This window comes from Melanerpes formicivorus, unplaced genomic scaffold, assembly GCF_026170545.1.
Source record: "Melanerpes formicivorus ecotype bairdi unplaced genomic scaffold, bMelFor1.0.p_v2 SCAF_14, whole genome shotgun sequence".
Lineage (NCBI taxonomy): Eukaryota > Metazoa > Chordata > Aves > Piciformes > Picidae > Melanerpes > Melanerpes formicivorus.
Genome location: NW_027142366.1, coordinates 4,071,883 through 4,087,460, shown reverse-complemented (window position 1 = coordinate 4,087,460; position 15,578 = coordinate 4,071,883). Strand labels below are relative to the sequence as shown.

At 42.9% G+C, this 15,578-nt stretch overlaps 1 protein-coding gene across 3 annotated transcripts in view; it reads left to right on the top strand.

The window, feature by feature from the left end:
* Positions 1–11,394: 11,394 nt before the first annotated feature.
* SDK1 (sidekick cell adhesion molecule 1) overlaps positions 11,395–15,578 on the top strand; it is a 465,152-nt gene continuing 460,968 nt past the window's right edge. For 2 of the 3 annotated variants that reach the window (XM_068146645.1, XM_068146643.1), the window contains exons 1-2: positions 11,577–11,644; positions 12,015–13,457. In XM_068146645.1, the coding sequence (XP_068002746.1) occupies positions 12,986–13,457 (472 nt within the window). In that variant the 5' untranslated portion in view covers positions 11,577–11,644; positions 12,015–12,985. Of the gene's footprint in view, positions 11,538–11,576; positions 11,645–12,014; positions 13,458–15,578 lie in introns of those variants that run through there. The other variant, XM_068146644.1, reaches the window with a different exon arrangement.

Below are 15,578 nucleotides of genomic sequence, written 5' to 3'. Positions count from 1 at the left end.
CTTAAATCCTGCAGAGATATTCATCTGCTAGAAGTTAAGCATGTGCATATTACTGTTGTAATACATAGGATTTGTCCCTTGCCTGAAGTTGCAACTATAAGCTAAGTCCCTGCAGTGTTAAGGCTTTATCCTGAATTAATACCATTATGACAAAGGGCAGAATTAGTCTCAATATTATTTAGACCAGAGGCATACAGCAAAAGGAGAAACACCACATCTATGAAAGCTTTTCTTAATCTAAGCAACTCCCTGAAACTTCAAGCACACAGAGGAGGATTCAGACTCCATCCAGGTATCCAAATGATTAAAGCTTCTCATATGGTAAAAAATTAATTATGACTGAATGAAAGAACTCTCAGAACATATGGGTCTGAGATTCACCAGCCTCCCAGGCCAACTTATTTTTTATTCATCTGTGTTTGTAAGATGCCCAAGCCATTGTGGGATTTTTTTTTTTTCTCAAAGGCTGAAGAGTTAAGAAAGAAAAAGCAAGATCAGGCACTGTTCAAAGGATGCCACAAAGCAAAATTTACCTTGTCCAATAAGAGAAACATGGAAACTCCAAGGTAACTTCCCCCTCCCCCCAAAGCAACAATCAGAGAAGAGTCTGGCTCCATCCTCCTGACTCTTGCTCTTTAGATATTTATAAGCATTAATGAAATCCCCCTCTCAGTCTGTTCTTCTCCAGGCCAAAGAGCTCCAGCTCCCTCAGCCTCTCCTTGCAAGGTAAGCTTGTTTGGTATCTGTTTTCCACAAAAATCCTGTCAATCTGCACTGATAGTTAATTCTGTTTCTTAACCAGCCTTTCGGTACATGGAACCTGATCTTCGGTTAGCACGTCTGGGATTACTTGTCACAGCGTTTCGTAGTGGTTGAGGCAAAGAGCTTGGAAAGCAGCAACAGTAAGTGCTGTGGGAAAAGATCAAAAGCCAGATCAAGAGCAGTCTCGAGGAGAAGGACTTGGGGGTGTCAGTTGATTATAAATTCAGCATGAGCCAGCAATGTGCACCTGCAGCCCAGAAGGCTGTATCAAAAGAAGTGTGACCAGCAGGTTGAGAGAGGTGATTCTGCCCCCTCTGGTCTGCTCTCCTGAGACCCCACTTGGAGCACTGCATCCAATTCTGATGGAATGGAATGGAATGGAATGGAATGGAATGGAATGGAATGGAATGGAATGGAATGGAATGGAATGGAATAGAATAGAATAGAATAGAATAGAATAGAATAGAATAGAATAGAATAGAATAGAATAGAATAGAATAGAATAGAATAGAATAGAATAGAATCAACCAGATTGGAAGAGACCTTCGAGATCATTGTGTCCAACCCATCATCCAACACCACCTAATCAACTAAACCATGGCACCAAGCACCCCATTAAGAATCCTCCTAAACACCTCCAGTGATGGTTACTCCACCACCTCTCTGGGCAGCCCATTCCAATTTTGGGAAGAATTTCTTCCCAAAATCCAGTCTAAACCTCCCCTGGCACAGCTTGAGTCTGTGTCCTCTTCAGCATAAGCGGAACTCAGACTGGTGAAGTGGGTCCAGAAGAGGGCCAAGAAGATGATCAGCAGGCTGGAGCACCACCCTTATGGGGACAGGGGCTGTTCAGTCTGAAGAAAAGAAGGCTCCAGGGAGATCATATAGCAGTTCTTCCAATACCTAAAGGGGGCCTACAAGAAAGCCAGGAAGGGAAGGGCTCGTAGTGATAGGATGAGAGGGAATGAACTGAAGCTTGAGGAGGGTAGATTTAGACTAGATATTAGAAAGAAATTCTTTACAATGAGAGTGGTGAACATGTTGTCCAGGGAGATCATGAATGCCCCCTCCCTGGAGATGTTCAGCACCAGGTTGGATGAGGTCTTGAGTGATCTGGTCTAGCAGAGGGTGTCCCTGTGCATAGCAGGGAGGTTGGCACTAGATGATCTTTAAGGTCCCTTCTAACCTAAACCATCCTATGAATCTATGAATCATGTATAACCTTGAAGTATTCACGGAACAGTAGGTTTTCCTTCTACTCCTCTGGACTTTAATGGCAGTTCAAGATTTGTTAAAAGGAACATTGATAGCTCACAGAAATTCTGTGGCAACCCTTTTAAGAATTCCTGGTATACCTAGGCATTATGTTATGTTATATTGTTATTTATTATCCAAGCATTATACACTTGAGGATATATTAAACTCTTCCTTGTGACTGTTATAAAGTATTAATTTTATTGCCTGTCTCAAGCCTTCCTTCAATTTATTTAACCCAAGTTATTAGTACTTAGGCTTTTTAGGTCTTTAAGGCTATAAACATCATAATTTATTTCAGTTACAGGTGAAGGAGCCCAAGTTACAACTCAGTATTGAAGTTTCACCCTTGTTTCCTTTATTTTTGTCCTTGTGATGGGACTTTAAAAGCTCCTCTATAAGACTGTATGAACAACAATGATACACATTCTCAGCAAAACAAAGTAGTCATTGTTCTTATCTTAGTGTGTGATCTGGAATTCACTGTAGTTTGGGGGGTGGGGTGGGGGGGGAAACTACATTGATTTCCATGGTTTTTTTCACCATGGCAATATAAACCAGAAGTAACACCATAGATGTTTGTAGAACTGCATCAGTTCTACTAACAAGCTAGATCAGAATGAAATTCTGTTTCTTTGAGCCTTGGTTTCTGCTGCTGTTAAGGCAACAGGAGTCCTGCCCTGATTGCTGAGTGCTTTATATAGCATGTCATCTCACCTTGCAGTTTGTACTTACATTTTCCTCTTGTACCCACGAGAGCGCTGTGGAGCTGCTCCCAAAGGAAGGTCATATTATAGTCATCTTGGAATACTTAAAAATGGATGACATGCATACAAAGTTAGGAATGAGATCAGATTTAAATATTAATGTGAAGATTTACAGAGCTTTTCACAATATATTAATTTCAAATAAAAAGGCCAAAAATCTATGGCATTATTGCAGTGCAACTGCCACTCAGTTTAAACCTCGTGAAGTTTTCCATATCTTGCTAAACTCATAGTTTCATAGTTTCATAGTTTCATGCAGGGTTGGAAGGGACCACAAGGATCATCTAGTTCCAACCCCCCTGCCATGGGCAGGGACACCCCACACTAGACCAGGCTGGACAGAGCCTCATCCAGCCTGCTCTTAAACACCCCCAGGGACGGGGCCTCGACCACCTCCCTTGACAACACATTCCAGGGTTTCACCACTCTCATGGTGAAGAACCTCCTCCTCACATCTAGCCTGAATCTCCCCACCTCCAGCTTCATTCCATTCCCCTGAGTCCTGTCGCTACCTGAAACTCATCACTGAAACAAGTATCTCCAATCTTTTGCTGTCCCAAAACCCCGTATTGTTAGACTCATATGTATGGATAAACCAACTGCAAGAGTCAGATCACATTATAACTCACTAACAATTATTTTAAGAGTATATTTACATTCATCTCATATAAGCATAGTGGAGGTTTTTTTCCATTACTGTGAATTATTTACATCAGAAGTGTTGATTCATGAGTCTTGGGTTTCATCAAACTTGACCTATGCGAAATGCATGCATCTGATCTAGTTCTCTGAACTATTGATTTTTCTGCATCCATCTGTCTCACACTCACTCTGTTCTGAGTACTCTCTGAAGAATAATGCTGGCATCTGTTTTAAGTATAAGCATTCCAAATTACTGCATGGATGCATTACCGAGTAGTTAAGGAAAATCAGTGGTTTCTATGTAAATAACCACAAAGCTTTGGCACTTTCTTTAAAACTGATATTTTTTGGTTGTTAATAAAGATTGCTTTATTTTATTTTTACACCAATATTTCTCCTTTATTTCAGCTACCACAGTCAAGGCTATCATAATAATCTTCTGCTGTTTAAATTTACCACTGAGGTGATTTCCTTTGTTGTGGGTGGTTTTGTCAAGGAATATGCACTTCATCATGTGTTTACTGCTGAAAACTCAGAGTTTGAGCCTGAACCAAGTAAAAAGACCTTAGTATACATTTAAATACATTTTCACAGCTCTTCTAAAATGGTGCAAAGGTGTCATCCAAGTGGATCACCTAGAAAATATTTCAGATTAGCCTTTTAAAATAACATTTAATTGCTATGGAAATTAAGATAACATTTCTGTAATTAGTATGCATTCTTCCCTTCAGAGCACAGAACAGCAATAATAACCTTGAGCTAAAGCTATGAGAATGGTAAAATGTACAGCCTAGATTTCAACAAAATTAATTTCTGTTCACAGAACCACGATAAGAGACCTGTGGAAAAGAAAGCTCTTCAGTGTTAATCTGGACCCTTGTACTATCTTGAACAGATTCAAAGATATAATATAATTGCTTTTGATCATCTTTAAAAAAAAAGAAAAATACTCATAAGGAAAGGAAGAATCACAGCACTGGGAAGAACCAGTCTTGAATAGAAGCAAAGTACTGATTAGATACCAGCTGAATTATAGACAGTCAGTCAAGAGAAGAAGTGAGTTGACGTACACAAGGATGAAGCCAAGGAGAACAGTGGTGACAAACAAATTATTTTAGCTGCTAAAGATAGGAACCTGCTGGAGAATATTCTCTGTACCAAATAACTGGGGAGGAATGCTGTGGGGCAACTTTAATTTTATGCCAGCACAGCAGTGCTTGTAAAATCAGCTGGCACACTGGCTCACTCATGTTAACCTTCTTACTTCATCTCCCTGAACTGACAGTCTGGCCCATTCTTTATTTTTGCAGACTGGAGTTATGGTATCTGAGCCTGACATCTCACCTGCAGTCATCAATACATCTGGAAAATTCTTAGATAACAAGTGTGGAATCCCAAAAGATAAATAAAGCCAAAATGACATTAAAAGACAAGTAACAGTCTCATTATGGCAGAAAACTCTCTGCTCAAGTCCTCGTAGTTCCTCATAGGCAGATCTCACCGGATTTGGATCTTAATTTCAAACACTACTAATCAATACCTTTTCATATCCTAAGAAGAAAAAATAATTTATAACCAAGGTGGTCAATGCTGCAATCACTGTAAATACCCTTCTAGGTCTTATTTAAAGCTTATTTTCTCATTTCATGACCCGTTTATTTTATACGATGGGCAAATTGCAGCCTGTGACAGTAGTAATGTCACTGAGATGTTCGGTTATATCCCCTGCAGTAAGTGTAATTGCTCAAGCCCTTGTGGTAATTGTTCTCATCTTCCTCCTTGTCATCTGTTTATCATAGTGTAATAAATGAGGTTTTCCTGTAAGGTTATTTCACTGGAATCATCTCAATCAACCTAGAAAAAAAAATGCAGGATTGCAATAATGAACTACCTCACCACCTCTATTCTGTTGCATTTCTCAGTGAATTACAGTGCCTCAAGAATAAGCTATTTTTGGACTATGATCTCCATGTATACATTTAACATTGTTCTTCACTAATAATGTAATCTCATCACAAAATGCTCAACAGATGTCTTTGCTTATTTAAGACAAGGTGTTTATACCGCATCTGAAAATAACCCCTGTACTTGACAAATACAGAGCCTTCTACAGCACTATTCAGGGGGAGCAATAACATTGTTTAAGCCTTCATAAGATCATTGTGTTTAAGCATATGTGAGACCATAATCAGTTCACTAACAATTGAACTAGTATCCCCTCTGGGTGGAACCACAATCATAATACAGCATCTTAGTACCAGAAGATCAGGAAATGAAGAAAACTAACCCACAGAACTCACACTGGATCTTGCTTGGTATACAATGACTTCAGGGAGTTTGTTTTGGTTTTAAGTATCAAAATTGCTGCTCTGAAAAATACCATGAAACCTAATCTCATTTCAAAGCACTTAACATTTTATGTTCCCCCTGAAACAGATCCTGCAGAAGCAGTACTTTTAAAAGTTGCAGATGGGGTTTGGTTCAATTCTGGAGTGTAAAAATAAAAGAGAACAAAAAGGCAGCTAACACCACACTCCCTCTAGCCTAATGGTATTCTCTGGAAGTCTTCTACCCAGTATGATCAAGTGTAAGCTGATGCATTAATGCATTTCAGTAGTAAATTTCAGTTGTAAATGAGTAGATTTCCTCTGTTCTTAAGGTCTCAGGTGCCACTTGTTTTTTCACTGATCAGCTAGAAGGTTCAGCAAGTTACCATGATGGCACTCGGAAGTGAAAGGTTAGGTACAGCCGAAAGATTTAGTCTTTGTCCAAAGTCCTCCCTACTATTTATGGGGCAATTTCAGACATTCCTCAAAGCGCTCAGGTCACTTATCCCTGAGGCGTCATCTGAATCATGAAAGGGCGATCCCTGCAACCCATGGCTGGATAGCCAGACCAGCTGGTGTTTGAAGACACAGACTTCTTAAAATAAGATCTCTCTCTACACTCTAGCCAAACTTGTCTGGAGGAGAATCATTACAGCCCCTGTAGTCTTCCTCTGGGAGGCTCTAAGGATGTTTTCAAACGCCTACATTTCAAAAACGCAGAACCTGTTGTCTTGATCCTTTATGTTACTTCGCTAACTCTCTACTCCATAAAACACAGCAGGGCAACGTGGCGAGGTCATTGTGAATTTCTTCTAATGGCTAAATAGGAAAGTCTATTGTACTTTGGGATAATTCAGAAACTACACTAGCCCCTTCTCCTAACTGCACAGACATTGTCCATAGCAGCTTCACTGTATTTGAACATAAACACAGCTGTGCTACTGCTCTATCAGGGTATCTTAAGACTCATGAAAGCTGTGAAACATTCAAATCTATTCACCCTGTCCCTCAACTTCTACCACTGTGCCTTAGAACTGTACCTTGTCTGTTCCTGGACTCCCAAGCACAATCATATTAAGCAGCAAGTGAAGGAGTTTAACTCTGAATTTGCTAGCAATTCTGAATTTAAAATCAGACCTAAGAGGTATATAAATCCAATTCTAATTTCTTTTATGTAAATTCAAACTACACAGAGAAAGCAAAAATCTGTCATTCGGTTTGTTTTGGGGAGCTTTATAACTGACACGATATTAAGCTATTTAAGCCCAGTAAATTTAATGTATTTTTGTTTTGTTTAAGGTATTTTTGTTCTTGCAACACTATTCACTGCAGAAGATACTTCCAGAAGTGGGGTGAAGTCATTGTTTAATGTCTCCCCTGAGACTTCCAGCTATGTAATATGATATTTCTTTTGTCTTCTCTTCTATGGTTTCTTGATGTAGAAGCATATTTACACCATAAAAGCAAAGCAGCTGGCTAGTGACCCTTGGGAATATACCCCTGTTAAGGAAGATTTTAGCTCCTCCCAGTAGTTTACTGCATTCAGGATGATTCAGTAAGCTGAAACCCAATCCCATTTGAAAGTACCTTACTTTCCACTCACATAGTCTTTGTCTTCTCAAGCTCTGTTCCCCTTGGGAGAAAGGGAAAGGCAATATAAAAATCTTCTGGGACAACCATGTGGTAGTCAATGCACTTTAGTGGTGGTGCTTGCACTTTGTTTTTCAGTGAAAAAAAAATGGAAGCATAGGAACAAACCACCAAATTGTGCTTTCAGGGTACCCACATTATCTGTATTTTTACAGCAAACTCTTCTATCTAAGACACTATTAATTGTTCTACATCACTTATGGTGAAGATCTTGCTAGAATATTAACTTGTAGGTTGCAATAGTTAAAGTCTTCATGTGTCTCAACATTTAATTTTCAAAGGGTTTGGTTTTTTTCTTTACCACTTGAGCTTTTCAGGTAGAGTAAGTCATCATCCAAGAAAGTGCACTGGTGGAAATATAGCATAAATCAAGATTAATCAGTGACCTCTTTATTGTTTGGTAGAAGAACAAATACAGGATAATTAATTGGCTTACAGGACTGAAATAGGCAAGCAAACCATAGCGATTACCTGCATGAAAAAAAGTTCACATTTGGTGCAGTCTATACCCCAGCTGGGCACCACCCATTGATGACTGTAAGCAGGAGGTACACAAGATGAAAGCAACCTGCTGCGTCTCTCAAAAAGGCATGTAAAATTATTTCTGCTGGAGAATGCTCTCTCTAAAGGAGTTTAGCTAGCTCCAAATGTTAGAAAGAGTTGTATGCTATATCCTGGATGATACAAAGTCTTGTAAAAGGAATGTGAAAATTAAGGCCATACAACATTAGTGACATATTTCTCTGGAAGTAGTTGCATGATTCCATTTTCTTGCCTAGAAAGCTGTCTTTCACTAAGTGGCCTATCTTGAGTAGCAGACCTTTCTATTCCTTTCTCTTTTGCCTACTGTCTCACCACTTAGGTAAATAAAATGTCCCACCATTCTCTACCAATTATATGAAAGTCTGTGCCCTTCAAAGACTTACTGCATTTGCACCTCAGCGCAGAACGCAGCCATTAGGAAAAAAACCTCTTTAAACTCATTTTGCTTCACCTTTAGATGAAACTGACTAAATTATTTCTTCCTTTCTTTTAAAATTCCTGAAAACCCTTTCTCTCCTTTCTTGATGTCTTTATGAGCATCAGATTATTTCTTTCTGCTTTTTCAGGTGGAAGAACTGTGCTACTAGTTGTCTTGCTGTGTGTTTAACAGTTAAGTTCCTCACCTGATACATGCATGCAGAAGAGTGAAGAAGCAAGTGCAGAAGAGTGAAGAAGAAAGTACAGAAGAGAGACAGTAAAATGATGAAATGTTTTTACTAGATAACAAGACTTCTGATTATTTGGTTGTTTTTCTCTTTGGAACACTATTGTGTGCAGTTATTGCAACCAAGGGAAAAAGAAGAAAACCCATTACAAATGTTGTCCTCTATGACCTGTCAAACATATTCCTGTTAAATATAAGGAAATAACAAACTGAACATATTTCACCCAGGATATGGAGCTGGCTACTACAAAAGACACGACCACATTTAAATAGCTTTAAAAAAAAAAAATCCAGGCGTGAAAGATGAAAACAGGTTAGTTTCCTTTTTTCCTGTTTGCACATTGAAAGTGCTAGAGGAAAACATGTCAGTTTCAAAAGGAAACAAGCTTTCAGTAACATTCAACAAGGTAAAAGAAATTAGCACTTTTGTAGCATCTTGGGTTTGTAATGTAACAGTTTGACAATGGCTCTTTCAGCAGACTGTAAACAATAATAACATGACCACTACAAATTACCTCCCTCAGAATGTTTAAGGAGGCACCAAGTAGTTTCTCAGAGATCAAGCTGAGCTTGAAATGGTGAATTTCAATGAGCTTGAAATTGACCTAATTGTGGCCCTACAGTATCTGAAGGGGGCCTACAAGAAGGCTGGGGAGGGACTGTTCAGGATCTCAGGTAGTGATAGGACTAGGGGGAATGGAATGAAGCTGGAGGTGGGGAGATTCAGGCTGGACGTGAGGAGGAAGTTCTTCACCACCAAAGTGGTAAAACCCTGGAATGGGTTGTCCAGGGAGGTGGTTGAGGCCCCATCCCTGGTGGTGTTTAAGACCAGGCTGGATGAGGCTTTGGCCAGCCTGATCTAGTGTGGGGTGTCCCTGCCCATGGCAGGGGGACTGGAACTAGCTGATCCTTGTGGTCCCTTCCAACCCTGACTGATACTATGATACTAAATCTTAAACTAAAATTTCCATCAGCAACCCTATCCTCTTTTGTTGATAGGACTTACAAAAACTAACCACCACACACACAATGAAACAGACTTCCCATTTCCAGTTCAGGGTAAATCAGTCCCACCCAAAATTAGTAGTTAAATAAAATGCTGCAGTAAATTAACTACCGTTAATGGCACAATGGGAGCTACAGATTGTTACTTCCTTGAGGTCATCTCTCCATACAGCCGAGTACAACCTGGGTTCACTTTGCATTGTTCTCAAAAATGGACATATTGAGGGGAAAATCATAAGCACTGGGTCCTCATATCTGCAGATAATTATTCATGTGGCCTACGCACAGGAAAAGGAAAAGCGTGGTGTGAGAGATACAACAGAATCACCATTTACACTGAAGAGATGGCTGTTGAAGTACGTCTTCTATCTTGTAGTTACCAGGCGAAGGCGACACAGCATGGGAAGAATTTAACTACAGCAACTTCTTGAGGCTAGGAACAACGTGCTTTTGCACAGAGGGAAGAGCAGAAAATGGATGTTGCAAACCTTAATGATGCGTTAGATACTAGAAGAAACAGGCACCAGTGTAGGTGAGAATCTGGCAGACAAGATTTGCCAGTGAGACACGAAGGGAGAGTCAAGAGGAAAACCAGCTGGTACTTCTTGTGGATTCGATGGCTGGGCTAGAAGTGGGTGCAGTGGAGGTGCTTGTGTCACACGCACAAGGTGGACATCACCAAAGCACACATAAACGCTGTCACACGTACCAGGGTGGTGTGGAAGCAACGAAGGCACTTTATCATTTTAATGCCTTAAAATACCAAAGAAAGGTGCTTTCTTAAATAACATCAGAAACCCGTCATGCCAGCCACTAATAACCCCCAAAATGACCTTGATTAGATGTGATAATTTACCGTGATTGCCTGCATGACTCTATCGTAAGAGACAGCTTGTCAAAGAGGAAGAGTGAGAAGCAGCAGGCTGCCAATCTTCAGCTCAAACACTCCCTAAACTCAGTCAATAAAACCGCACCGAGCTCAGAAACTTTGCAGCCCTGCCAAGCTCGCGGGCTGAACTACACACACCACACAAAGGACAGGAGATTGGATGGGGGGGTTAATTCGTACCTCCGGGCTCGCTGACTTTATCATACACCTCCTAATTTCCCTCGTTTGCTAACAAAAAGAATAGCTGCTGGGAACGCACCAGCCGAGGCAGCCGCACCCCAGCCTTCCTGGGCGTGCCTGGCGTGCCCCCTGCCAGCAGCAGTCACCGCCGCCAAGGCAGCGACAGCGGCAGAGGCAGCGGCGGCGGCGGCGCGGCACGAGCCTAGGGGGCGCCGCGAGCGCGGGAGAACGTTCGGCACGGCGCGCACGCGCGCGGAACGGGCTCCCCCCCGGGGACGCGTCCCCGCAGCAGGCCCGCGAGCGCGCGGGACGAGCTGCCTCTCGCCGCGCGCGATCGCGGCTCCTACGCGCGTCCGCCCCGCACCACCTCGGCCTCCGCGCGCGCGCTCCTGCTGCCCTATCAACGGCCTGGAGGGAGGAGCGAAGAAGTGTTCGCGCGGCAGCGGCGGGCAGGTCCCGCGCTGGCTGCCGGGCAGCGCGCGTGCCTGTGCGCGTGCCTGTGCGCGCGGCTGTGCGCGCGTGCTGGGGGGCCCTCTTCATCCGGCGACTGTGGAGAGCCGGCGGACAAACCTGTGTTGAAAGATCGTCCCCCCACCCCCAGTCCTGACAGTTACACACATGTACCCTCCCCATCCCCATCCCCATCCCCATCCAGAAGCTCCCTCCCTCCCCAGCCTCGTGGAGGAAGTGCCCTCCCCACAGCCCCAACCCCACTGAGCTGTAGGTCAGGGGAAAGTGGGATGAGGCACGGCGTGTGTGCGGGGCGGGATGTGGAGAGACATGAAGGGAGACGGGAGGTGAGCCAGCAGGCGCAGCAGCCGGGGCGGGGAGCGTGTCTGCCGCTTTGGAGGGAGGTGAGAGGGGGAGCGAGGACGCTGGGCGGAGACGGAGAGGTGGGAGTCCGGGAGGGATGGGGGTGAAGTACGAGCCGGCTTCCAGGGGAGGGTTTAAACCCGTGCTGGTGAGGAGGGGAGGCGAGAAAAGTTCAGGCTGGCTTTCGGGGGAGGAGGGTGGATAGCTGATAGGATTTTTGTTTCATTAACTTCGCTCTTAGGTGCTTTGTTTTTAACTTGCGTGTATCCCGGGTGCACTTCTTTTATAACTACTCTTATCCTTTCTGCTTTATAAGGGAAGGGGGGAGGGAATCTCCCAAGAAACTTTCCCCTTTACAGAAGGCGGGGTTGAAACAATACCCCATGCATTGTTCAAATGTGAAACCTTCAGCGCTTTGCCTTTTTTTTTTCCTTTTTTCCTTTTTTAATATATATATATAGGGTTTTATTGCCGCCGCTGCTGCTGTTGTGATTGCGCTTTCCCTCTTGTGTTTACAGCTTCTGTTGGGGAGAGACGCTCAAAGGAAGAATCAGGATCCCTGGGCTGCATAAACAAGGAAAGCAGGAGTCCATCTAGACTAAGCTGGAAGGATTTCACCTTACTGCTGTTTGTTTGGGGAGATTTTCTCTCCCGCCCCCCCGCCCCGGACACTATTCAGCTGAGGGTTTGTTTCGTTGCTGCGTCCACAGCCGGCCAGGAGCAGAGCGCTTTACATGTTAGAGGTGATTTTTGTGATCTCCCTGCAAGAGACAGCTCAGCACCAGTCTTCGAGAAGGAGGGAGATGTGATCAACTGAGGTTTTCCCTACCTCCGGCTGGACGTGAGAGTTCAAGTGACATCGGCACTGGCCTGTGGCTGACTGCACAGCGAGCTGGAGTCACAGCCAGAGCTGCTCAATTTACCTGCTCGAGGACCCTTCAAACCCTTCTATTGACGGTACAGATTTGTATCCAAAGGAAAATCGGATTAATATAAACTATGCAGAGCTTTGCAGGGATATCTGGAGACTACCCTGTCTGCATGGCTAATCTTGAAATTGTCTGAAGTAAATCCTTAGTGCAAGGAATTGCGAGACACTTTCAATTAGTTTGGTGGTTTGTTTTGGTTTGATTTTTTTGTGGGGGTTGTGTTGGGTTTTTTTTTTTTGGTTGGTGGTTTTTGTTTCCCCCTTTTTTTTTTTTTTACCTTCTACGAGAATTTAACACTTCTGTCGCAAGGGGTTTTGCAGGAGAATGGGACACATGCTGGAAAACTCACCACGCTTCATGAAAGCCGAGGGGGTAACAGTTTCCATCATCGTTGCGGTATGAAAGGTACTCTTTGGATTGTCTGCTGGTGGCTAAGATGGATCAGTCTCTTTCTGTTTCTGTTAGCGATGTGCTGAAGGATCCGGATTTACTGAAATACTGACGCCCATAAACTTAGTCCCTCTCTGCTGAAGGCATTGGATGTGACAGTGCAGAGAAACATGTGTTTCACATTTCTGACTGGTTGTTTTGGTGCAATCAATACCTCCACGAGAAATACTGACTTAGGTGGCGATGGTCGTACCGGGAGGCACACGGAGGGCTGCTTTCGGGTGGCATGCAAAGTGAGCACAAATCAAGGAGCCCGCTTTTCCTGTGAAGTGGGGGCTTCAGCTCCCCCCAAACTCCGGGGCAAAGGCAGCGGGCGATATGCCCACCCCACCGCAGAGCGCCGGGCTGCGGGGTGCGGAATGAGCAATGACCGGAGCGCTGTCAGGAGTGGCAGGCACAAGGATCGGATGGGGATCAGTGAGGCAATAACGGTTGAAAAGAAGGTGGATCGCGAAATCATTGCCCGAAGGAATAGCAGGCGAGGCGGAATGATGATAAAGTTAAACTTCTGTTTCATCTTCTGTCGGGGATGGTGGGCGTTTCTGTTGCTTCAGCTCCACATGTTGCAAGCACTGGCACAAGGTAGGGCTAGAGACGTTTTTTGTTTATAGCATTGCTGCATCTGCTTTCTGAGAGGAAGGGATTCTCGCTCGGTTACAGAGAAACCCTTCTACTTCATCCTTATCAGAGGTAAACTGCAGAATTCACAGTGAGCTGATTTCATGTAGGAATGGTCGTTTCTTGCATACAATCGTTTCTTTATGGACTAGGGATTTGCAAACTGCATCTACATGTTTCTCTCCCTCTCATCCTATCCTTCCCCTATCCCAACATCCCACAGAGAATCAAAAGCCCTACCAGGACCAAAACGGCTTGTAAAAATTTACTTAATACATCCTTACATTTCTGTTCTTTCAGGCAGCAAAAGAGTTAACTGCTGGATGTCTGTGTGTGTGTGTGTCTCTGTGTGTGTGTGTTTAAAAACACTGTGCACTGAGATAAGTTATTGGGAGAAGGGGAGTCATAAATCCGCCGACCAGAACTAAATCAGGCATGTCAAAGGAATTCTTTAAACATACGAGTACTATTCTATGTGAACCTCGTTTCGAGCATTGTTCGTTGCTTTTGGATTGCCAAGTAACATTTACCCGAGACAAAAACTGCAATTGATTCGTATCTGAGCGTTTCCACATCAGAGCTCCTGGCAGTCAAATGAGTCACTTGTAAACGAAGGGTCAGAGTCGACCAATAGACTTTAAATATCAAGTGTCAGTCACTTTGCATGTAAATTCCCTTCTCAAAAAATTGCCAAATGTAGCCTAATTCTTAATAATCCTTTGACAGAGTAAACAATCAATGGCAGGCAGAGGCATTACAGTTGGCTGCGCCAAATAACACACTGAACAAGCGCAGCTTTCACTTTTCTTTGCTGGGTTGAGTTTTATTGCTGTGTGCATTGTCTGCCTGAAGTGGTATGTGTTGGACAATGCAGAACTGTGTCGTGTGGGCCCATGAGTTAGTTATTAAAAGCGGAAGTTAATGCTCTATGAAGGGGAATGGTCTTTGTGTTTTAGATCTTTGTTTTCAAGTATTTCATAGGGAACAACGGTGCATTCAGTTTTAATAACTGGATGGGTTTGTGTGCAGAGGAAGAGGGGTTACAAGCCAAGTCTGCTGTAGTTTGTCTCCTCAGGGTTTACTGCTGCATCCTTGGAAAGTTTGGAGCCGCAGGATACAAAAGAGTTTCAATCCAGTGTTTAATAATGGACTCCTCCCTCATAAACCTTTCTCAGTGCTTTGTTTATGCTGTCATCGTTACTCACAAACTACTTATGCTGAGGCCTGCAAGCCCTAACAGGGTATTGTTGTTCTGAAACAAGACATACCTGAAATAATTCACTCTGCAAGTTCAAATTCATGCACCCCCTCTTTCTTTTTATTGTCGTCGTCTCCCCCCCCCCCCCCCCAATAGATAGATGCCAATGTGATGCTTCCTTTTGGAAGACAAATGCTGATGATTCTTACTGTTTACATTAAAAATTCAAATATTTTCATATAAGGCAGTTTTAAGTGACCCAGGCATCATTTCAGATGCCATGGAAGACAGTTTTTGGTGGTTTAGTAGCAAACTAGCTATTGGGTGGGATTAAAAAGTGATTTGGAACTCTTGTTTAGCACACAGTATGGAAATTTTTTTCAGTGGCACATTTCAGATTACTAAGCATTTGCAGTAGTATCAGTGTTAGGTAATGTTTCTCTCAGGGGCTTATGCAGTGTTTACAAACTGTCCTGAAGAAAACTCCTACCACCAAGTTAAGTTTTTCTTATCAGCATTCAAGAGGGGGAGGGGAAGCGAAGAGAATAAGATACATTATTTCTAAGAAATATTGATGCAGATAAAGGCATTGAGTTCAGAAGACACAGAGCAAGGAAATTCTGTAGCACAGAAACAAGGGATGTTTTAATTTTTATATCAATGCACAAAATGCAGTTTTCAGTTAGTCCTCTGGAATTCTTTGACACGTAAACCAGCATGGAAGTCTTAATGGAGCAGAGTGCTTCTCTTGGGTTATCACAAAACTTGTATTAATTTATAACTTACAGTTCTTTCTGCACTCTGAATTCTAATGGATTCTAATGCATTCATCATTTTCATGCAAAAATTTACTTTAGAGAGGAGATGACAATTTTTGTTAAAGTCCT